The sequence below is a fragment of the Mastigoproctus giganteus genome, chromosome 2, assembly GCF_048544385.1.
Source record: "Mastigoproctus giganteus isolate SK-2022 chromosome 2, ASM4854438v1, whole genome shotgun sequence".
NCBI lineage: Eukaryota > Metazoa > Arthropoda > Arachnida > Uropygi > Thelyphonidae > Mastigoproctus > Mastigoproctus giganteus.
The window spans coordinates 37148622-37174933 of record NC_143576.1 but is presented as its reverse complement, the minus strand read 5'-3'; the positions used below and the strand labels follow the sequence as shown (position 1 = coordinate 37174933).

The following is a 26312-nucleotide window of genomic DNA, read 5'->3' as shown; positions in this document are numbered from 1 at the left end:
ACAAAAGTGTGTAGTGAGGTGTTTTAAAACTGAAAAACAACCTCACTAAAAAACAAGGTTTTAAAACACCTCATGCATCTTTTAATTAGTTAATATAAAATTCATTAAGTAAATTTATTTTCTTTATTATAGGCATGTCGTTTGCCGTTGAACTGTATATTTGTGCTCATGAATGTTTCACAGCAGCATGTCACATGGAGGGTATTTCCCGTGTACTTCAAAAATCAAAACCCTTAACACAGATCTTATCTGAAGGAAATGAGTTTTCACTCTTGGTAAGTAACCTTTTCTCCTCTCCCTTACTTTGCTTAAATCTAACTTTAATCATTGATTATCATCACTGCTGTTTTAAGATAAGCTTCCATATTATTGCAAATTATTACAGTGCTTTCTTAGTGATGTCATTCGGGCATAAAGGCGGAATTATTCCAGAAAGTCGTGTTTCACATTCTAACACATTCGTGCATAGAATAAAAGTTTTATTAATAGATTTACTATATGTTTTGACATCGCCCTGAGGATATATTTTAAGGTGCACCAAACAAATATGATTAAAATTAGATTTATGTTTTCAGTAAACAGTTTAAAGTAAAATAGATGACATTGCTTGCAGATCTGCAAATTTTTCATGAGTGACTGATTCATTTAATAAATATTTGATGGAATTCTGTGACTGTTTAAAATGTAGATGAGCTAAGAATAAAGATCCCAAAAACTAGAAGTATTTCATATACTCCAGAGGATTCTTCAAGTTGTGCCCTCTCTGTGGGAATGTATTTTAACGTATATACCCAGAAAAACAAACCAAATTTTTCCCTGAAACCACGTGAATTGATTTAGAAAATTAAAATCATTATGAATAATAGATAACTGCAATGTATACACCGATGAGCCAAAACATTATGACCAGCGAGTCATTATGCAAATCGAAGCAACTACAGGTGAACTACGGCACGTGTGCAGGTCTGAACACGGTATAAAAAACACCTGATATGAGCTCTGTTAATCAGTGTTCTTGTTTTTCAGATGGGAAAGGCAGCAGACTTAAGCAAGTGTGACAAAGGCAAAATTGTAATGGCCATACGACTGGTTGAGAGCATGTAGACATGTATTGTGTCTTATGTAGGACGGCACCTGAATGAAAGTTCAACTCCGTCTTTGTACACTGTGATGGTTACAGAGCACTGTAACAGGCCAGAAATGTGTGTGATGTTATGTTCGTGCAGTATGTGTGTGATGTTATGTTTGTGCAGTGTGTGTGTGTTGTTGTGTTGTTCAGTTGTTTCTGGCCGTTTTGTCACCAGGCAGGCGATCACCTAGAAAGCCTGCTCAGTGTCCGTCTACACCACGGGGAGGTAGGTGTAGATGCCCTCTCAAGAGAGAGTCAGCGCCCTCTCTTGAGAGGGCGCTGACTCTCTTTAGAAAATACAGCTGCGAGTTACAGGCTCCGAAAAAAACGATACGTTTTTGCTTATTATTTACATAATTGTTATTTTATATTGTACTTAATACGTTGTCTTATAGTTCTAATTACGCTGGTTATTTTTATTTTTATTTGTATAAACAGTTTTTGTAGATATACGTAATACTTTATAAAACCGTTATTTCATTTGAATATTGCAGGCATTGTTTTGTATATAGTGATCAGGAATTCAAATTTTTAATTGAGGTAGTTAGGTAGCTCTAGCGTATAATTATAGAAACAGTAATATGCTTCACTGTTTCTATTAGATTGCGTAGTATTGACATTTAATTTAATTTAATTTATTTTTCTTATTAATTTAAAATATCATGCCCCAAACTAGAGCAGCAAAGCAACGGGCACAAAGTGGCAGGAGTGCTGTGACTCGGGGGAGAACTGAGGGGGGGCGATTCTCCAACGCATCACAGCCTTAAAAAATGTGCAACTTGTGAAATGTTTGCCGAACTATCTAGAACGGAACATGATATTGCCATGGGTGATGTCTTTGTGTGTGCGCAATGTAAGGAAATCAGGCAACAACTCAGTGTTCTTATGGGCCTATATGAGAGTTTGAAGGACAGGGTGGATGCCCTCGAAAGATCTAAATTGAGGGGCCCATCAGGCTCTCAGCTGCCCACATCAACGCCAGAGCTTGCACTTGGTCATCACGCAACACAGCGGCAACCCCCAAGGCAGATTGCACTGGTACCAGAGGAATTAGTAGTTGTTGGTGACTCTATTGTCAGAGAAACGGGAAACATCCTTTGTAGAAAGGATAGATGGAACAGGGCCAGGGTATGTCTGCCAGGGGCAAAGGTTGATGACGTTGTAGAGCAGATATCATCCTTTAAGGGCACAAAAGGTGATATAGTTGTACACGTTGGCACTAATGATATTAAGAGTAGGAGACCGGCAGAATTACTTAACAAGTACAGGTCACTGATGAAAAAAAGCCGTGAATTAGGGTTGAATTTGAAAGTGTCTGCAATTCTGCCCAGACACGATAGGAGGGAGTATATGATGAGAGCCTTGTCGATCAATTCGGCCCTGGAAAGATTGTGCAAGGCTCAAGGGGTAGAATTTTTTTCAGCCTGGACTGTACTTGTTAACAGGAGAGATTGCTTCTACAGGGATGGGATACACTTAAATAGAAAGGGTGCAAGAATATTTGCTGATGCTATCGAGGCAGTGTTAGGTGGGTTGGAAAACTGATAGCTTGGGAGGATACAAGGACTAATAGTTTAACAGTAGCCGTAGGTAGAGGTGAAGGTGATTCTTGCACAACTTCTATTAGAATAAGTAGCGACCTGGAGTGAGGGTTGTTGGGGGTTTCAGGGACGGACGGCAGTCATGCCGAAATAGGTGGGTATATGGGATGTGTTAGAGTGGCTGGGAATAAGAATAGGTGCATGTATACTTGCATGTATACCAATGCTAGAAGTATAGTAAATAAATTTGATGAATTTGAAGTGTTGGTCAAAACATCAAAGGCGGATATTGTTGGGATATCAGAGACGTGGTGTCACACAGATATAAGGAATGCCGAACTGGAATTTGGGGAGTACAATGTGTACAGAAAGGATAGACAGGATACGAAGGGAGGAGGTGTTATGCTGTTAATAAAGAAAAACATAAAATCAAAAGAAGTGCATCCAGTTGATATAGATGAACAGTGCACTGTTGAGTCAGTTTGGTGTGACATAAGCACTGCGAAAGCAAAAATTAGAGTAGGAGTGTGTTATAGGCCTAATGACTCGAATGAGTACAATGAACAATTGTACAGAGAAATAGAGTGGGCTAGTAAATCGATATAATGGGGGATTTTAACTTCCCAGATATTGAGTGGAACTTGTGGGGTGGGCACTCACACACTAGTCAGACTTTTGTGGATTTATTGGATGATTGTTTTCTGCAGCAGCATGTTCGAGAGGAAACCAGAGAAAGTAATACTCTTGATCTGGTTATCAGCAGTGATCATTCATGTATTAGGAATTTGCAGATAAAAGAACCACTAGGTGGCAGTGATCACAGTGTACTGACGAGGGATTTACTTAAAGATTTAATTACCATCAGGGGTAAAGGAAAGGGTTTTTGCTTCCGTAAAGGCGAGTATAGTGTGGTCTCCGACAGTTTTTAAATTCTGTACGATGGGATCAACTGACGATGTTACCAACAGTAAATTCTAAGTGGGAAGCATTCAAGGAATTAATCGTGGAAGCTACTAAAAGTTTCATACCTATTAAGAAATATTGTTCAAGGTTTAGGCCTAAATGGTTGTCAAATGAACTAATGAGACTCGTAACAGAGAAGAAAAATGCATGGGATGCATATAAATTATCAAGCGACTCAGAAGCCTATGGCAGATATAAGTTAATCTGTAATCAGGTCACAAAGGAGGTTCGGCAGGCAAAGGCAGATTACAAGAAATTCTTGGCAAAAGATGCTAAGAAAAACAGCAAGGATTTCTTTACTTATATAAACTCGAAAAGGAAGGGGATGAATCTGATTGGTCCACTTGACATCGATGGTTTGACTGTTGATGATCCTGCTCAGATAGCAAACAAACTGAATGAGTATTTTGCATCTACATTCACACGTGAGGGGTTATTAAGGTTTGAAAATGGCAGAAGGTTATCAAATTGTAGCAGGGTGCTTAATGATCTTGTAATAACTGAGAGCAAAGTGGAAGAGAAATTGTTGAAGTTAAACGTAAGAAAAGCACCTGGGGTGGATGGAATCTATCCAGTTATATTAAAGGAGGCGGCAAAGCAACTAAGCAAACCCTTAGCCATAATTATGAGAGCATCCTTTTACTCAGGGGAGGTTCCCACGGACTGGAGATGTGCAAATGTATCCCCAATTCACAAGGGGTGATCGAAGGGTGACACGAGTAATTACAGACCAGTTAGTTTAACTTCTGTTCCGGGTAAAATAATGGAGTCGCTGGTTAAAGATGCATTGGAGGATCATCTAGACCAGACTGCAGCAATAATTCAGACACAGCATGGGTTTGTTAAGGGAAAGTCTTGTCTGACAAATTTGATAAGATATTATGATGTGGTTACAAAGGAACTGGATGCAAAAAATAATTTTTATATCATATATTTGGATTTCAGGAAAGCTTTTGACACTGTTGCGCATGGAAGACTATTGTACAAATTGGAGCTGAATGGTATTAAGGGTATGTTGCTACAATGGATAAAAGGATGGTTAAGTGGGAGAAGACAAAGTGTGGTAATCAATGGGTGCTGCTCTTCTTGGACTAATGTTATTAGTGGAGTTCCACAGGGTTCAGTGTTAGGTCCACTGTTGTTTTGTATATTTATCAATGATATTGATGAAGGTATATCAGGCTTAATGTCGAAGTTTGCAGATGATACAAAGGTTGGCAGGGTTGTTAATGACAGTAATGGCAGTGTGCTACTGCAACAGGATCTTGATAATTTGGGCAGATGGGCTAAAAAGTGGCAACTGAAGTTTAACCTTGACAAATGCAAAGTACTGCATATGGGAAGAAGTAACTCCAGAGAGACGTACCAACTGTGTGGTACTACACTTAAGGTGGTAGAAAATGAAAAAGACCTGGGAGTAATTGTGCAGGCAGATGTGAAGTTTTCTGAGCAATGCAGGTCATGGGGTTTTGTCAATGATATATAGGAATTTTGCTAGCAGGGAAATGGAGGTGATTATCCCTCTGTATTAGGCAATGGTCAGGCCACGCCTTGAGTACTGCGTACAGGTCTGGAGGCCTCATTTTAGGAAGGATCTAGATTTACTTGAGCGTGTACAGAGAAGGGCAACAAGATTGGTGAGGGGAATGAGGGGATCCTCTTACCAAGAGAGGCTTAAGTTCTGCAAATTGCAGTGGCTGGAGACTAGGCACCTGCGCGGTGATCTGATTGAGGTATATAAGGCCTTGAATGGGTTGAGCACGCTGAATTCTAATGGGATCCTTCCACTTGTTCAGATTACGAACCTAAGGGGGCATAAATTCAAATTAAGAAAAGACAGATGTAGAATAGATGTGCGGAAATTTGCCTTTAGCCAGCGGGTGGTTAATTGCTGGAACAAACTTCCATCTGTCGTTGTGGAAGTTGATAGGTTGAATAAATTTAAGGAGGAACTGGACAGGCATTTGGAGTGAATGGTGTGATTTTTTTTTTTTTTTTTTGGCTGATGCTGCATAAGCTCATACATTTGCTTTCTTGCATCACATGCCACTACTACTACTACTACTACACACACACACACACACACACACACACACACACACACACACACACACACACACACACACACACACACACACACACACACACACACACATTCCCAGGAGACCGGGCAGCAGAAGACAAAGAAATAAGGATGAGAATTGTATAAAGTAAAAAAAATAATAATAATAAAAAATAAATAAATAAAAATAAAATAAAATCTTTATCCATTTCTCCATTTCTTGCCCACGTCTTTATGCAGTGCTGCCCAAAGTGGTCCACAAAGAGAAAAGGTGTATTGTCAAACAGAAGTAGTAATGTCATTCAATCATGATCGGCAGGAACAAGTTCTAGATATAATTCTGAATTCTGTTAATCTGGAGTGGTGTCAGAAGTCTCTGGTCGATGATGGTATCACTGAGCAGAGGAAGGATTTAGTTGAAGAGAGTCTTGATAAAGGATCAGTCAGAAAAGTGCAGCATCTGTTAAAATCTTTGCGTGTTCTTGAAAACCACAACAATTTTGTATATGACGTCATCAGGACGACGAGGCAGCGCACAGTTGTATTATGATTTATGACGTGTTTTCAGTTTGATTTCTTGAATTAACATGGAGGTTGAAAGACTTCCTGTGATTAAAAGCAGCATTGCAGAAGGCTTGAAGGGCCTGGAAATTGTTGACAGAAATGAGTATCTTCTCACCTCTGGGACACAAGTTTGGTACTGTTGCCTTAAGAGTCAATCTTAGCATTCAAAACGTACATGAGGAGAGTCTTCCGGTAGCCCACATCGACAGGAGACTGTATTGGAAAGTCTGAATTGGTAGAGTTTTGCGTTAAGCAAACCATGCCCAGTTAGTATGTATGAGGTAAACAGTGAGGGTGAAAACCATTTTCTGGTGGATGATGAGAGTAGTGCGGTTACGTCAGGAACGAAATTTTTGGTGATAGCTCCTTTTTCGGTAGAATTCCATCTATTCTGCCAGGTGTTCACTAACAAATTCCAGCAACTGGTTCGCTCAGTTTTTCGATCAGCCTGAGGGTTAACAATGATTCCCTGAAATTCCGTAGAAATGCCTCTGCGGATGTAAAAGCAATGTCCTCTAAACACAACGTGCAGGTCAAGTGGTATAGAGTCTGTAGAGCTGGAGTTGATACTGTTCGGCAAACGTGAAGTAGGCTAAGGAGAAAACAACGTTGAATAGTGGATAACTTAGTTTGTACAGTTTTAAGTGCAGTACGTGTAAACCAAAGGCCGGTAGCATAGGTTGTAATTGGGGTTATGGCAGCATTATAAAATAGATGTAGGGTTTTTAGTGTTCAATCCCAGTCTTGTCTGGTAATTTGGAGCAGCATTGCGGTAAAACTCTTAACTTTGACGGACAGACGTTGAATATGCTCAGTAGAGGAAAAGTAGTTGTCGATGTTGACTCCTAAAAATTTGGTGCTTCGGACAAGTAGAAGTGATTTCTTGTCAAATTTTACAACTGGTGGTCTGCGATAGTCTAATTTGTGTTTAAAAATCATGATCTTCGATTTGGTTGGGGATAATTTTAATTTGTTCTTAGAGGACCAGGACGATAGTTCAAAGAGTACTTTATTGGCATAGAGTTCTAATTCAGATCTTGAGTTTCCATTCACTAAAATGATAATGTCATCTGCATATGCAAGTTGTTGCACATTTTGAAATTCAATCGTCCTAAGCAGCCAATCATCGAGAACTAGGTTCCAAATCAAGGGACCCAAAATTGATCCTTGGGGGCAACCACAGGAGACAGATCTGTGAATCTTCGTGCTTTTAGTGATGACGGTGACAGTGCGATCGTCAAAATAGTTTCTAACAAGTTTATAAAGCTGAAAAGAGCAGTGATTGAAACGGAGTCTACTGAGGGCACTCTCCCACCATAAAGTATCAAAAGCGCCCTCAAAGTCGATAAATATTGCCATAACGTACTTGGAAGTGGAGCAGTCAATGAGGTGGTGGAGTTCTAAAGTTCTAATAAGGTGTCTTCGCATCCAAGCCCTTGCCTAAATCCGTATTGAAGAGAGGATGTGGATCTTGTTGCTCACTGCAGTGTGGTTATTTTATTGGTGATTAATCTCTCTCTCTAACACTTTTCCCAGGTGAGAGAGCAAGGCTATGGGGCAGTAGGATCTGGCATTATCTAGTGGTTTACCAGGTTTATGTAAAATCTTACGAATGGCATGTTTCCATGGTTTGGGAAACGTTCCAGTATTTAAGCAGTTGTTGAATAATTTAAGCAGAACTTTGGACCTTAGGTCATAAAAGTGTTTGATAAATATATTGTCAATCAGGTCATCGCCAGGGCATTTGTTTGACTGAATTTTATTCAAGATTGAAGTAAGTTCTTCTGCAGTGAATGGACTTGTTTCTTCTAAAGGAAGGTATTTTTGGTTTAAATCTCGAATAGATAGATGGTGTGAAGTGTCAATAGTGAGATCATCATTAGGCAGCAGTTGGTCCAAGATGGCATTTATGGAGTCTGTTAGTGTAATAGTTTCCATACTGTTGGAAGTAATGGAGTTAAAAATGTCACCCAAGATCATTTTATTTTTAGCAATTTTATAGATGACGCCCCAAGGATTATTATTCCTAGACGTACGGACAAAATTGTGCCAGGATTGCAATTTGCTTTCATAAATCAATTTTACATATTTTCTTTTGAGAGTTTTGTATTCTTCATGTAATCTGTTGACTTCTTCTTGAGGCCAAGTACGCCGTTTGCACTGAAAATTTCTTCTGGCTTTATGTACAAGTTTCCGAGTAGAGGAAAGTTTGTTATTCCACCAAGGTGTGCAGTTAGTTTTTAGTTTCTTTTTATGCATAGATTTCTGAATTGCAGTGATGATAATGTTTTGAATCTGCAGTGCTAGTTGTTCGGTGGTAAGAGAATTAAAATTTTCTAGGTTGTCTTCTGGCAAGTGAGAGAGAACGGACCGATTAAAACGTTCCCATTTTATGTTTCTAAGAGAGTAACGTATGAGATTACAAAGAGGTTGTTGAAGAGGAAGAGTTGATCCCAGCAGGAAGACAATAGAGCGATGGTAACTTGTTGTTAGGTCAGTTTCAACGTGCCAGTCGGTAATATAAGAAGCAATACGGGCTGTGGCCAAAGAGATGTCTATATTTGATTCAAGACAGTAAGCTGATGGGAGAAGATAGTATCCTCAAGCTGTAATCCCCGCGCATCTGTGAAAGAACTATGCTACAATGCAGACTTGGAGTTTGAGTCGAGTAAAATTAACAGAGAAATAGGGCCTAATAAACAGAATACGGAATCGATATAATGTAAGTGAGGAATCAAGTCAGATGATGGGGGGGACAATACATTAAGATAACATAAGTTGAGTGATTAGGACTCAAGACTTGAATGCAAATGGCATGCTGTGATGTTAAACAGGACAAGAGTAAAACGTCAACATTTTTATTAAATATTACGATGGCTACCTTAGGATCTGTATGAGTCGGTTGTAAAATCCGAGAAGAGCAAGGATATCCGACAACTTGTCCTTTACAATTCGTCCTTAGAATGAGAATGTCAATGAGTTCCTCCTCAGATAAACAACGTAGCTCATCTGCCATGGTGCGTGAATGGTGAGCATTGGATTGCAGAAATTTTAAGTTGACAGTCGAGATATTTGGCTAGGAAGTGCTTAAACTCGATAAGACTGTGATATTAGAAGGAATTGTTCGTTGCCTTACTGTGTCTTGAGCCTTTATGTATTCAGGACAGTTGATATCTCTGACCGAATGATTAGCATCATGTTTGTGCCTCTTGCAATTAATGCAGACAGGCGGTTGATCCTTGCTGGGGCACTCAAAGATATGGCCTAGTTTGCCACAATGTCCACAAGAAGGTCTTTCTTGTTTACAAGTACTTGAAGTGTGTCCGAAAGCAAGACAACAATAGCACTTTGTCACAACAGTGAACGGCTTAAATCGGTGAGCGGTCCACCCAATAAATAACCTGTCTAAAGTAGAGATAGCTGAAAAAATACATGGGGTAAAGTCAAACACCCAATTCGAAGTGTTCTTTGATTTGGAGCTAATTTGGGTGAGAGCATGTGGACATGTGTGGACATGTGTTTTTGTAATGGGCGGCACCTAGAACGTCAGTTCATCTCCGCCTCGTATCTCTGTGAAGAACAGTACCACTGTAGAAGGGCCAGAAATAAGTAGTGTATGTTTGTGTGTATTATGTGTGTGTTCTGTTGTTGTGTCTGACCGCTTGGCTACCCAGAATCATCAGTCACCTGGACAGATGATTCTGGGTACTCGTCCACACCACGGGAAGGTGGGCCAGTCTCAATGGAGCTCGCACTGTCTCAATTCGAGACTCTGACCCACCTGATGTTGGCAAAAGATGGGCCAGATTCCTCTGGGGGCCCACTCCAGAGGAGAGAGAAAAAAAAAAAAAAAAAAAAAGGATTTCCCGTGGTGTTAAAAAAAAAAAAATAAATAAATAAATAAATAAATAAATAAAATAAAATAAAATAAATAATAAACAAATAAATAAAAAGTAAATGAATAAATAAATAAATAGAAAATAAATGAATAAACTAATAAAAAAAAAAAAAAAAAAAAAGGATTTCCCGTGGTGTTAAAAAAAAAAAAATAAATAAATAAATAAATAAATAAATAAAATAAAATAAAATAAATAATAAACAAATAAATAAAAAGTAAATGAATAAATAAATAAATAGAAAATAAATGAATAAACTAATAAAAAAAAAAAAAAAAATAAAATAAAAATAAAAATAAATAAATAAAAAATAAATAAAAATAAATATAAAAAAAAAAAAAAAAAATTTGGGAATGTTGCTCCCTATTGAGTAGCTTCACCAGACAAAGAAGTAGAATTATTCGTAGACGTATAACAAATTCTTCTTCTTGTGAAAACATCGGATGCAAACTGCTGAAGAGCAACATAAGAATTCTTGTCTCCCACCAGCAAAGTTTCATGCCCATGAGAGAGTGTAGAAACTGACGAACGAAGAACATCTCTAAAGTCATTATACAGCGGACATTCAAATAAAATGTGGCTCCAATTTTCATTTTCCCCGCATTGACAAGCTTCCGTCCTAGAAAGACCAAAACGACATAGTTTTTCGTTAAGAGATCCATGTCCCGTTAAGAGGAAGGATGTATATAAATCCAAAGAGAACCAGACAGGTTTCTGCTTTACACAAAAGGTCACCTCAGGGAAAAAAGTCCTAGTAACAGATCCGACAGATGACGTATCCCAGCGTGTCTGCCATAGATTTATCATTTCATTCCACAAACGATTACGTTCTTGCTTAATATCTGAATTAATGTTCAGAACCAAACCCATAAATTCAGTTGATAGTTGGTTTTTTAACCTATAACAAAGACCTCTGTAAGCAACGTGAAGGTCCAATGGCAATACACCTGCAAGAACCTGCAGTGCAGAAGTTGAAACAGTACGACAAGCTCTTAACATACATAATAATATTGTGCGTTGCATAGTAGCCAACTTCAATCGAAATTTAACAGTTCTAAGCCTGTGAAACCATACACCTGCCGCATAAGTAGCCATAGGAAGGAATACGGCATTATAATAAATTCTCATGGTACGTCTAGAAAGTCCCCAGTCTGAACGAGAAATTTTTACAATAGCACCAGTGAATCTTCTGATCTTTGTTGTTACATTATTTAAATGAGAGACAAAATTAAGCTTTGAGTCGATTGTAATCCCAAGTAATTTAGTTTCAGAGACAAGTGGAATCCTGTTATTATTAATCTTCACTAAAGGGGGTCGTTGAGGGTTTAAATGTGATCCAAAGATCATTATTTTAGTCTTAGACAAACTTATTGTCAATTTATTATCCACTGTCCATTGAAATAAATTTTGTAAGACATCATTGGCATTACTTTCGATAGCAGATCTAGATGAACCATGAATTAAGATAGTGAGATCGTCGGCATAAGCGATGATTTTAGTGCTACTGAAACAACGGGAAATCCAATCCTGTAATACCATATTCCATATAAGAGGCCCTAAGATAGATCCCTGGGGACATCCTCGTGAGACTTCTCTAGACACCTCCTGAAATTTAGATTTCACTAAAATGTGACGATTACTGAAATAGCTTGCGAACAGATGGTACAGTTGCTGAGAGCATCCAGCTGATCGTAACCGTTCGAGAGCACTCTGCCACCATAGAGAATCAAATGCGCCCTCGAAATCAACAAAGGTAGCTAACGTGTACTTTGATGTTGAATTCTCAATGCTGCGAGCAAATTCAACAAGTGCATCTTCACAAGACTTCCCTACACAGAACCCGTATTGATTAGAGGACACCATATTTTTCGACTGAAGAAGATCAGTAACACGCAGAGTCATTAGGCGCTCTAGCAACTTCCCAAGATTTGGCAAAAGTGCAATAGGCCTATAAGATCTAGGATTTAATGCTGGTTTATCTGGTTTTTTAATCAGTTTTAAAAGCGCAATTTTCCACATATCAGGAAAGAGACCTTCTTGAAGACATTTATTAAAAAGTAAAAGCAGTACTTGTGGACGCAATTTGAAAAATCGCAAAATAAATGTATTTTCAACCAGATCTATCCCTGGACATTTCTTAATATTAATCTTTTTAGCAACAGAGGTTAACTCATCAATGGTAAATTCTTCTGTCTGAATATTGGTGGTATAAAGCGAATTTGCAACTCGAATATTTGAATGTACAACAGAATCAGTAGTTAGATCATCCACCGGGAATAGTCTGTCAAGAATAACATTAACTGTATTTATCCAATCAGTAGACTCCAGGAAATCTTCTTTCACAGTACCGTATACGTCTAAAGAGTGAATCTTATTACGAGCTATCTTATAAATAAGACCCCAAGGATTATCATTACCAGCACTGTGAACAAACTCCTTCCATGTTTCCCGTTTACGTGTGGCTATAGCCTTTACATAACGTTGTTTGAGTAAAATGTATTGAGAGTAAAAATAAGCTACTTCATCAGAATGCCAATCCCTACGTCGACGCTGATATTTTCGACGGGCTTGATGTACCTTTTTCCTTAAAGAAGACAATTCTGAGGGTGAGAGCATATCCGAAATGGCACGGCTGGTAGGGTGCTCACGGTCAACCGTGGTACCTACTGAAAGTGGTCCGAAGAGGGGGAACCCACGAACCGCCGGCAAGGTGTTGGACGACCACGGCTCATCAATGCTCGAGGTGAGCGAAGGCTCTCATGGACGGTACTTGGCAACAGAAGGGTGGCTGTGGCGCAACTAGCCGGTAATTAGAATGCTGGTGATGGGAGTAATGTACAACAACAGTAACGTTCACCGGCGACAACGCCTACAATGGGCATGTGAGCTTCGAAACTGGACCTTGAGTGATTGGAAGAAGGTCGTCTGGTCTGATGAATCACGTTTCCTGTTGCACCGTGTGGAGGCCAGGTACATGTGCGTCATTTACCTGGGTGGTGGTGCCTGGATGCACCATGAGACGAAAACAAGTCAGTGGCAGCGGTATCATGCTTTGGGAGCTGTTGTGCTGGATACCATGGTCCAGTCATCCATGTGCCTGGCACTTGGACGTCTATCACCTACCTAAACATCACTCGTGCCAAGGAAGTGAGAGGATACCCAAACACCTATAAAATTGTGCAATGCCAGAATGACACCCCCCCCCCAAGGCTGCAATCCAGGTATGTAACCCAGACTTCACAGTTACCAGAATCTCCCATCTCTGCCTCCCCTGGGGTGTCCTATACCCACATCATCAGCCCTGTCAGCGAATTCTATGCTGTTTCTATATATTCCAGAACTGGAGACTACATCCATCAGGCCATAGTCTACCTACAAACCCTATCCACCGAGCTCCCCAACGCTAGAATACTCTTCAGTGCTGACATGAACTGCCATTCACCCAGCTGGTTCAGTGAAACTGAAGGACGTCGCTGCTCAATGAACGGGCAATACCTGGAGGAATATCTTACAAAAAGTCCATACGAAATTCAAAACCAAGCAAATAACCTACCCACATTCTCCAGCACCCTTTGGAAGGCAACCATTGGTGTCACCTTCGCAACCAGATCACTGGCAAGACATATTTCCAGTTGGACTGTACAAGACAACTGGTCAACATCAGACCACCATGCAATTACATTCCAAATGCTAAGATCCCTAGACCACACAATCATTCCTAGACAACAAATGCAAAGATACTCTCTGGCAAAAGCAGATTGGCCACTCTTCCGGGAAAATCTAATCGCTAGCACTCAAGCACTCCAAGCCCGGGATCCACAGGCTGGTTGTCCAGACCTCCATCAATGAGCCGTAACAAAGATCATCACAAATGCTGCCATCCCACGAAAGAAACCGATACCAGGTGCTGTCCCGTGGTGGAACAAAGAGCTGCAAAACCTCCAACGAGAAATGAATGCAAAACATATGCCTTCCAGTACGCACACACACAGATCCTGGCTGGCGGCTGAGATTGAAGCCCTGAAACAGTCCTACAGAGAAACAACCACTGAATCAACAAACGACAACATGGCAAGAGTCCATAAACAATATACTAAATACTGTCTTCAAACCTGCACAACTGCCTTCCACACATGAACAGATCCAGCTCTGTGAGGACAACGAACAATACCGGTCGGATCGGACTGAAGAACCTTTCACACAACTAGACCTCAACCATGCAGCACAGAAAATTAGAAACAAGATGACACCAGGCCTGGACCTTTTGGAGCCGGAAATCATAAAAAGAACCATTGAATATGTCCTGGGAAACCTAATTAACCACTGCCTCCGCCTGGGATGGTTCCCAACTGATTGGAGAACAGCCAGCATACGCCTAATCCTAAAACATCCGACAAAGAAACAGGATCTACCTGGCTCCTACCATCCCATAGCCCTGTTATCTGTCTTAAGCAAAACAATGGAATATCTTCTGTGACAAAGAATTGACAACCACTACAACATTTCCAATCTCGCTTCAAACAATCAATTCGATTTCAGATGAGGCAAGTCCACCACCGACGCCTTGAACAACATTATTGCTACTGCAAACACCTGCAACCAAAAATATCTTTTGCTCATCTCCATCGACTTTGCTGGGGCGTTCGACACCTTATGGTGGCCGAGCAGGCTCAGAAAGGCAAACCTGTACAACTGTTTAAGGCAATATCTCAAATAGAAAAATCACAGTCTGAGCACCTTTCTGTCAAACGACATGCCAGGTACATAGAGGCTGTCCGCAGGGCTCTGTACTGGGTCCGCTGCTATGGAATGTGGTCATGGATGACTTCCTCCACCAGGATCTTGGATGAATAACCTCCCAGGCCTACGCCGACGATCTTGTCTTATTGCTGGCCACAGACTCCAGAGCACAGCTGGAGGCATTGGGAAACTGGGCCCTTGCAAACCTACAAGAGTGGGCTGCCCAAAACAACCTCCAAATATCACCAACAAAAACCTGCTCTATCTTGCTGAGAGGTCATCTTCACCCAAACCGACCATCGCAAATCAAGATCCATAATACTACAATCAAGTTTGCCACACAACTCAAACACCTGGGACTTATCCTCAATGGAAATCTAACCTTCAAGCAACACCTCACCTATATCCAGTGAAAAATAAAAGACTACTCGGCAATGGTTGCCAGAGTCTCCCGGAGGGATTGAGGTCTCAAACAGGGAACCCTCAGTCAGTCTCTTCTACAAGACAGTATTCCTACCTGCCATAACCTACGCCACTCTGGTATGGTTCAGAAAAGCCACAATGGCAACCAACCAAAGAAAACTCGAGAGCATACAACGCTCATTCCTATTGACCATCTCACAGGCTTGCCGCACTGTCAGCACTCATGCCCTACAGGCCCTGGTGGGCACCCTGGACCTGGAGATTGTACAGTGTGGTATGCTCTACAACCTGACAAAAGGAAGATCGGCTACCATTATGGACCACACCACTGACCCAGATGGATGCTAGACTGACTTCTTCCTTAGACTTCCCACAACTTCCCACAACAGGACCGCAGCTCTGCTGCCACCACCAAAGAACCAAGAACATCATCTCCTGGACACAGAAGATGAGCAAACACACACCATTCAGCCGATATGTGCAAAATGCCTAAAGCTGAATAAAAATTGAACTTGCCTTCTACAATGACCAACAAACCAGGACTTTACCTGACCAAAACTGAAAGGAACAGGAGAAAACCCAAATTGATGAGGAAAACATACCCACTAGGACAAGAGTGAATGGAGGATATCCCCAAATAATGTTGGACGGAGTGCAAACTTCAACCCTTCGATTGCACACTGGGACACAGGATTTGACTCGGGCTCATATCTAGAACTGAGATAACCAGACTTGATCCTTAAACTGACTGAAATAACCTTTGAGAAAATGAAACATAAGCCAACCAAGTGGACTGGAAACCCAAACATCACAACCGAACTGAACAGCAGCAATTGCTGCCACATGCCCTATTGGCGACCTGTGCTGGACCAACACACTTTCATTCCCTTCCCTTCCCTGGTGGAGGGAAGCGACAGTGCTCCTGTCCCTCCTCTCCTCGCCACCTCCTATTTCTTCTCCTGGTGGGGCACAGGCATGCCCCACTGTTCTGCCTTGGGGCCCGCAATAAACTAATCACAAACAACCTTCATATGTATGCCCTAACAGCATCACATGTATGTGGCCACATCGGCGACATAAAAAAGTCTCCTTTTTTTTATATATATATTTTAAGTGAAAAAACAACAACACTGACATTACAATATTTATTTTAGAATTACTAATCAAATTATTTGCAAAATATTTTTTGGCCCCTGGGGAATTTTTTTTTAACTGGCTTGGCAGTCAACATGTTAAAGGTAAGAGGAGGTGGTTAGCTGTTGGCTAAACTGTATGTGCTAAAATAACCACCGGTGATCCGGCAAACTCACTAATCCTGCATCCCACAGGTCTCAATGCTGCCGGATTAGTGATGGTCAACCTGTATATAAAAGCATATATACTAAAGCGCTTTCATATATATATTGATGTGTAATACCAGTTCACGTTGTCAGCTGGGTTGTCTAAGGCATTTACATCTATTATGCAAGGGTCCAATCTGATTGATTTTCTTATTCTTTGTTTTCTCACCTTGTCCCCATTTTTGCTCTCTTGGATTGTAATTTCTTATACTCAGCTTATGCCAACTAACCTTTTCTCTGGTACTGTTACAGTGTAATCTGGTAGCCCCAGGAACTCACATCTGGTGAGTATGAGCTTGGCACACCCAGGGTCCTGGGCTGGATATCATTATTCTTCTCTTTCTTGGTGATTCCTCCTCCCATCTCCTCTCTCTCTCTCTCTCTCTCTCTCTCTCTCTCTCTCTCTCTCTCTCTCTCTCTCTCTCTCACACACACACACACACACACGGTAACTCGGAAATTTTTTTTGGCCGGTACAGCACAAGCCTCGGGCTTGTGCTGTACCATATGACTAATAATAATAAAGCTGTCATAGGCTTTAGTACCTTTCATCATTTTGTGACTTACCTCATCATCATGAACTTGGTCCAGCTTAGGTCTTTTAAGACCTGCTCCATTGTAGCTCTTGGAGGTGGTCTTCATCTCGCCATCTTGCCTGTCAGTTTGTAGTTAAAGACTAATTTTGGAATTCAGTCTAGGTACATTCTTTCTAGGTGGCTGATCCATTTTTTCTTATACCGTTTTATGTCATTTACTATGTTATCTAATTTTAATTTCTCGCGGATATCTAAATTTCTTTGGTGATCTAGTCTTGTAAAGCCTAATAATGGTCTTAAAAATCTCATTTGTGCTGCTTCTAGTTTGTGCACGTCTTTTTATTTATGATCCAAATCTCACAGCTGTAGAAAAGGGCTGATTTTGAGGTGATGTTGTGCAGTCGTAATTTTATTTCAGTTGTCATTTGTTTTCCGAAGTGGCGTTTAACCATTCCATTCATTTTATTATATTTTTGTAGTTTAGCATTAGCATTAGCATTAGCATTAGTAGAGGCATATGATGCAAGAAAGCAAGCTTATTCAGCATCAGCCAAAAAAAAAAGAAAAAAAAGAAAAAAAAAAAAAAACAACCACTACTCCCATTTCACCCCTCAATTCGTTCGAAATACCTGTCCAGCTGAGCCTTAAATTTGTTTAGGCTATCAACTTCAACAACAAGCGATGGAAGTCTATTCCACAAACCAACTGCCCGCTGGCTAAAGGCGAATTTCCGCACATCTATCCGACATCCGTCCTTCCTCAATTTGAATTTATGCCCTCTCAGGTGATTATTCTGAGCAAGAGGAAGAATTCCATCGGTATTGAGCATGCTCAAGCCATTCAAAGCCTTGTACACCTCTATCAGATCACCTCGGCGATGCCTAGTCTCCAGGCTCTGTAATTTGCAAAACTTAAGCCTTTCTTCGTAAGAGCAACCCTTTGTTCCATTCACTAATCTTGTTGCCCTTCTCTGTACTCGTTCCAGCAGCTCTACATCCTTCTTGAAATGAGGCCTCCAGACCTGTATACAGTACTCAAGGTGTGGCCTGACCAATGCCTTATACAAGGGAATAATCACATCCCTGTCCCTGCTAGAAAAATTCCTGTATATCATTGACAAGACACCATGAGCTACTCTTGCAGCTCGTCTGCACTGCTCAGAGAACTTCATATCTGCCTGCACAATTACCCCCAGGTCCTTTTCATTCTCTACCACTGTCAGCGTAGTACCACAGAGTTGATACGTTGATCTGGGGTTACTGTTTCCCATATGTAGTACTTTACATTTGTCAATGTTAAACTTCATTTGCCACCTCTCAGCCCATTTGCTCAACCTTTCCAGATCCTGTTGCAGCAGCATAGTATCAGTAGTGTCCTTAACAACCCTGCCAACCTTTGTATCGTCTGCAAACTTGGACATTAAGCCTGATACACCATCATCAATATCATTTATAAATACAGAAAACAACAATGGACCCAACACTGAACCCTGAGGAACTCCACTAATAACATTAGTCCACGTTGAGCAGTGTCCATTGATTACCACTCTCTGTCTTCTGCCACGCAACCATCCCTTTATCCATAGCAGCAATTTGCCTCGAATGCCACACTTCTCCAATTTGTGCAGCAGTCTTCCATGCGCAACAGTATCAAAAGCCTTTCTAAGATCCAAATATATAATATCAAAGTTATTCCCTGCATCCAGTTCTTTTGTGACTACATCATAGTATCCAATCAAATTGGTCAGACAAGACCTGCCCTTAACAAACCCATGCTGTGTCTGAGCTATAACTGAATTCTTGTCCAGATGATCCTGCAGTGCTTCTTTAACCAGTGCCTCCATTAATTTTCCTGGAACCGAAGTTAAACTAACAGGTCTATAATTACTTGTGTCAGCCTTTGATCCTCCTTTGTGAATTGGGGTTACATTTGCACATCTCCAGTCCATGGGTACCTCCCCTGAGTCCAAAGAAGCTCTCATAATTATGGCTAGGGGTTTGCTTACTTCCTTTGCTGCCTCCTTTAATATAACTGGATAGATCCCATCCACCCCGGGTGCCTTTTTTATGTTTATCCTCAACAATTTCTCCTCCACTTTCCTCTCAGTTATTAGAAAATCATCTAGCTCACTGCCAATGTTTACTTCACCTACGACATTCCCCTTCCTGAATAACTCCTCATGTGTGAATGTAGATGCAAAATACTCGTTTAGATTGTTAGCCACCTGAGCCGGATCCTCAACTGTTGAACCATCAACATCCAGTGGACCAATCTGATTCATCCCTTTCCTTCTTGAGTTTAAATAGGTAAAGAACTCTTTTCTGTTTTTCTTTGCATCCTTTGCCAAGGATTTCTCATAATCTGCCTTTGCCTGCCTAATCTCCTTTGTGACTTGGTTACAGACCAACTTATATCTATCATAGGCTTCCACGTCACCCATTAATTTGTATGTATCCCATGCATTTTTCTTCTCTGCCATATGTCTCATTAGTTCATCTGACAACCATTTAGGCCTGAACCTTGAACAATATTTCTTGGTTGGTATGTAAAGCCTGGTAGCTTCCAAGATTAGTTCCTTGAATGCTTCCCATTTTGAATTTGCTGTTGGTAACATCATCAGTTGGTCCCACTGTATAGAATTTAAATACTGTCTCAGACCAGCATAGTCTCCTTTACGAAAGCAAAAACCCTTCCCTTTACCTCTGATGGTAGTTACCTCCTTGAGTAAATCCCACTTCAGCACACTGTGATCACTGCCACCCAGTGGTTCATTTATCTGCAGATTCCTGCAGATTAGGATGGATGTCTTTCCCTTCATTTGATATTAAATTTCCCAAATAGGTGAAGTCAGATATTTGTTCTATTATTTTGTCATCAATAACAATTTTGACTCTTTGTATGTTTTTTCCACATAATCCCATTGATTTTGTTTTTGAGGTGGAGATTTTCATCTCTTACTTTTTACCTATTTTATTCAGTTCATTTTCTGCTATCTGTAGTTCATCTTCGGATTTTGCAATTATAACTTGATCATCAGCATATAATATAGTTTGGATTTTATTCCTGTTGTTCAACTGTATTCCGTTGTTAATTGTTTGTTTCCATTCTTTAATAATTTTATTGATGTAGATATTAAATATGGTGATAGTCCACATCCTTGTTTCATCCTTGTTTGACTCCTTTACTGGTGTTAATTGAGTCTGAGAGTTGACCATTAAAATATTTTATGCAGACGTTTGAGTTTTTATATAGGCTTTGCATCGCTTTCCAGAGTTGGGTTGTTCTGTGAGTTCTATAAAGACATAACTGCTGTCAAGGGTAAAGAGATAGGCTTTTCCTTTCATAAGGTGACTACAGTGGTCTCGGTCAGTTTTTAAAATCTGTGCAATGGGACTAACTGTTGATTTTACCCTTACGAAAATATCAGATGATAGTGGTAGATATGAAATAGTCTGTAATCAAGTTACAAAAGAGGTTAAGCAAGCTAAGGCAGATTATGAGAAGTCTCTGGCAAAGAAAAATAGCAAAGACATTAGCAGTAGAAAGAAGGGGTTTGAATCACATTGGGCCGCTTGATGTCTATGGATTAACTATTAATGACCCTGAATTGAAATGGTTAGAGATACTGAGATATCCATTCATGTTTCTGTTGAATGGTATTTTTGGACTGCTGCTGCACAGGCTGATTTTGATTTATTGAGTATACCTTACTTTACTGTTGCTAGGTAGGTCACTTCACAAAAACAGAATCATTTTTCCTTCTTTTCCAACATTTGCATACCTTAGAGTACACTAGTGTTGACCTTTTACACTTTGTATAATATGATGTCTGCTCTGTATTCCATTTGTGGGCGCCTCCGTAGCCAGGTGGGAAGGAGCAGCAGTGTGTAGCACACGCTTCTTGATTAGACCGAGGTTTGAGCCCGTCACCACCAAATACAGAGGATGCGGAAAGGTCAGAGAATGACCACCGCATATCCCGGAGCAATATGGCCTTAGTTGCTAATGCTCCTAAAAACCAAATAACAAACAAACAAACATTCCATTTGTGTATGGCTCTTACATGCACTGTTAGGGCAAATTGTTCTCCTCAATATACTGTTTGGGAATGATCACAATTTTGGCATAGAACCTTATAGGATTTGTATACACTGAATAGCACTTATTAGGTAGACTTGTCTAATAGCAAGTAGTTTCCCTTTAGCTCTTAAAATAGCCCGAATTCATTATAATACAGATTCGTGAGGTGTCAAAAGCATGCCAGGGTTCTGCAAATGGTGATTGACTTGCTCTGCACAGTTGTTCCTTTCAGATCACTACATCCATTCCGAGGTCTCATTCCATATCATCCCACAATTATTCAGGTGGATTGAGATCCGGGGAGGCCAACGGATAGTAGGCCAAATTTGCTCTCACGTTCTGCAAACAGTTCTGTATGATTCTGACCATGTAAAATGGCAAATTATTCTGTTAGAAGAATCTTTCCAATATATAGATGGATACACTACATCCATGAAAGGATGCATCTGGCCGGAAACAATTTCGAGATAGCCTGTGGTATTCAAAGGTTGCACCACTTGTGTCAAGCAGTTTAGTACACAGCGCCTCCGTAGCCAGGTGGGCAGGAGCAGCAGTGCGTAGCATATGCTTCTCGATTAGACTGGGCTTCGAGCCCGTGACCACCAAATATGGAGGATGCGGAAAGATCAGGGAATGACCACCACATGTTCCCGGAGCAATATGGCCTTAGTTGATAATGCTCCTAAAAACCAAATAACAACAACAACAACAGTCTAGTGCACACTACAAAAACACTCCTCACACCATTACACTGCCACCACTAGCCTGCATTGTTGCCATCTACCCGAATGGCAACAATGCAGGCTAGTCATGCTCTTTTCTCCATAATGTAGGCCTCCCATCAGCATGAAACGGCAAGGTTTGTCAGATCATGCAATGATTTCTCAGTCCTCCTCTGTAGTAGGCAGTGGTCTAACCAGGTGATCAACCCACCATCACTTTGTTATCATGTCTTTGTTTTAAAAAATAGTTTAAAAAATATGAGAGACAATTTTAAATAAAATCCTTTTTATAAATACAGTAAACCCCCGCTATTCGCGGAAGTTACGTTCCTGAGAAATGTCGCGAATAACGGAAACGCGAATACTGAGTTATGGCTCCCATAGTAATAAAAGGGTTCCGTTCCAAAGTGTGAAATATATAAGAAAAACTAGTCTAAAATTTTGTCTATATATTATATGTACCTTCATATTATGACTATGTACACAGTGAAATGCAAGCATATGGCATCGAAATGAAATGAAAATAAGAAACAATTTAATATTAAATGTAATATTTATTAGAAATTTCAAACAAATCTTTCAAACCAGCGCCTTTGCTAGGAGAAAAACTTATCCCGCCAGTGCTATCACAAGTTTCGCTAAAGTGTTGATAAAGGAGTTTTGCCTTTTCACGAATGATGAGTGAACTTAACGGAATTTTATTTTGAGTTCGGTCTTCTATCCACAGATTTAAAGCTTTTTCCATTTTTTCTAATTTAACATCACGAGTTACAGAGCAAATTTTTGAAGCAATTAACGCGTTTCCACAGACACTACAGCGGATTTTTTCTTCCGATTTCTTGATTGATCGTACCATTGAGTCATTGATTTTATAATGTTTTGCCACTGAGGAGACACTTTCACCATTAGAAATGTTGTCTAATAACTCAATTTTATTCGCTAATGTCATCACCTTCTTTGATCTTTTCACATTTCCCTTGTTATTCACAGCCATATTTTTTATAGGGATTAGAAAGAACTTGTCCACAATAAAGTCACTTTCTTCCGTTAACACACTCGAAAAAGTCTGTTTTACACTGCAAAACGGTAGATTTATCATTTTTGTAAGCATATGAATTTATAAATTGATAAATTTATTCAATTTATAAGCATATAAATTAAAAGCAAACGACAAAACCTTCCATGACAAGCGCATAACACATACTAAACAAGGATTAACGAGAAACATCCACGCTCACAATTTTGTCATCCCTCTCCTCCCACCCACTGAGCGTTTTGACCAGGAAAGATAATTCTAGCCACGCCCATGTTTTTTTTAGGTTTCATTTTATATTAAATCGGCGATCGCAAATACACGAAACCGCAAATACAGATACCGTGAATAGCAGGGGTTTACTGTAATGTGATTATTTTGAAAAAAATAATGATCATCCATTATATGAACATTATATGACCTTGAGTGTGAGACCATGTCCACTAAGAGAATATTTTTACAAAATGTAGTTCAAGGCAAAACAAATTTCAGTAGTTCCTTCAGTGGTTTCCAAAGTGTGGACCACTGAGATGCTCTCTCTTCTGAGGTATAGATGGAAGTTTGTTCCAACAATCAGTTACTCTTTTGCTGGACGTAAATTTTTGTATATCCCTTTTCACTTTAAATTTATGTCTCCTTATGTGTGCCATCCAAGAAATAAGAGGTTGTCATCAGCATTTAGTTTACTCAATCCATTTAAAGCCTTAAACATCTTAATTGCATTTTCTTGCAGGTTCCTAGCTTCCAGACTGTAATTTATATAGTTAAAATCTTTCTTGTATACCCTTTTCAGCCCATGACTAATCTTGTTATTCTCTGTACCCAATCCAAGAGATTCACGTGAATATCTTTCTTAAAGTGAGGCTTCCAGACCTGTATTTATACAGTAATCAAGATGTGAACTAACCGTTGCCTTATACAATGAGATAATCACCTCCTTAGCCTTTCTGCACTACTCAGGAATTTCGTGTCAAACTGTACAATTACCCTAGGTCTCTTTCGTTTTCCACCACCTTTTATATAAATAAATAAATTTTCTGTTTATACTCCGGCACGACAACCAAGTCAGTAGAGTTTACAATAAATCGTCAATACAAATATTTATCGTATTTAGTAGTCGCGGGCTTGAGCCCCGGTCCACTCAAGGAACGCGTGCTATGCACTCTCGCTCCTGACCACTGGGCTACGTCAGGCATATGGTACCACCTAATTGGTATGTTATCCTGGAATTACTGCCACTCAAATGTAGTACCTTACATTTACCAACGTTAAACCTCAATTGCCACTTCTTGGTCCATCTGTCTAATTTATGTAAGCATTGCTGCAGTAATATGCCTTGATCCTGTCATTAACCACCCTGCCAACCTTTGTATCATGTGTAAACTTAGACAACAAACTTGATATGCATTCATCAGTATTGTTAATAAATACTGTAAACAGTATGGGGACCCAGCAGTGAACCATTGAGGGACTCTACTAATAACATTGGTCTAAGAAGAGCAGTTCCTATTAATAACGAGTTTTTTACCATCTCTTTATCTACAACAGTAATTGGCCTTTAATGCTACACTTCTCCAATTTGTATGGTGTTCTCTTTGTTACTGCATCATAGTAGCTAATCAGGTTGGTCAGATAAGATTCCCTTAACAAATCAGTGCTCTTATTCCGTATAACTTCATTTCTGTTGAGATTATCTTACATTGCTTCTTTGATCGTTGACTGCTTTCCCTGAATTAGAATTCAATTTACATGTCTGTAATTACTCACTTTACTCTTTTTCACTATTTTATGAATATGGGGAAAAAAAGTGCACATCTGCAATCTTTAAGGAACTCTGCTGACCTCAGGGATGCTCATAATTATGTCTAAAGGTTTGCTTAATTCTTTTGCTGCTTCTTTTAGTATATTTGGATAGATTCCCTCATCCTTAGGTATCTTATTTACTTTTACTTCAATAATTTCTCTTCCCCATTCCTCCCAGTTATCACAAAATCATTTAGCTCCCAGTCGTAATATATTTCTGTTTTCTCCATTCCTAAAATTTTCTTCATGTTGTGATGTAGATAAAAAAAGTAAATGTTCATTTTTTCAGCAAGCTGAACAGAATTATCAGTAGCTACCAAGTATTAAAATAGCAAATGCTTAATGTACGGTAGTCACCTTGAATATAATCTGCAGTAGTTTTATGAAGAGACTGATGGCTAAATTTAAGATGGAATAATTAAATTAATGGATTAAGGCGGGATAAAAAATAAGTTAATTTAACGGAATTTAAGATAAGCGCAAGGAAGCAGAAGTGCACCACTCCGTCCCTGGTTGTCATAAGGTATAAAGTAATTAATCTAGATTTGAAAAAAAAAAAAAAAAAAATTTGATAATGGCAATAGTTATAACAACGGACTTTTGTTAAGTTATAATGTCTTCAGTTGGTGAAGTTAAGTGGGGAGTAGACGCATGCTGTATTTGAAGAATTATCTATACTCTTGTGATGCTCTTTGGAACACGTGGGAATCTCAAATGTGAGAGATTCCAAGCCGGGGAAAGATTAAAGGGGAGTTTCGCGTTTATAATATTGAGATTAAAATGGTGTTGGAACCATTCAGTAATGAGAGCTTCATATTGAAGAATTTTGTGGCTTGTTTTAAGTTTAATAATAGTGATAGCTGAATTGATTAAGGAAGTGTTTTTTTTTTTTTTTTTTTGTTAGTTGTTGGCACATCAGCTTCTATGGCCATAATGCACCTCCCAAAGTTTTTGCATTTTACTGTGATCCAAGCCCGAGACGGGAATCGAACCCACGACCTTTGGGTTGCCAGGCATGCACTTTACCTACCTGGCTAGCCCGGTCGGCTAGGGGAGTGTGATTTTTTTTTTTTTTTTTTTTATGAAAACCCCAAACACGAAAGGTATCAAAACCTATAGTACTTAGTACCGTGCATGGGTTGAAGGAGACGTATGGGGCAAGGGGATGCCGGAAACTTTGCTCTAGAGACTAAACATGGGTTTCACCATTTCAAGCCTCCAATAAGCAAGGTGGTGGTATTTCACCGGTTGATGAAAGTCATCTACCTTGTGGGTATGGGCATGTATTGTAAGTTCTGTGCTAGATTGTCCAGCTCTAAAACTATTATAGTGGTAGTATGCGTGAGTATTAGAGGTTTTGGTAGAACCAAACTTTGTTGTAGTACTACCAATATAGCAGCCATCACAGTTTGGTTGACATTTGATCAGATAAATTATATTGTTCAAATCACTAGTCGGGTACTTATGTGTGTCTTTGTAA

At 39.7% G+C, this 26312-nt stretch overlaps 1 protein-coding gene across 1 annotated transcript in view; it reads left to right on the top strand.

The window, feature by feature from the left end:
- The window catches only part of LOC150089270 (spatacsin-like), a 445059-nt gene that overhangs the window by 261343 nt on the left and 157404 nt on the right, over nucleotides 1-26312 (top strand). Inside the window, exon 13 of the mRNA XM_090389929.1 lies at nucleotides 133-275. Within this exon, the coding sequence (XP_090246055.1) occupies nucleotides 133-275 (143 nt within the window). The remainder of the gene's footprint in view (nucleotides 1-132; nucleotides 276-26312) is intronic.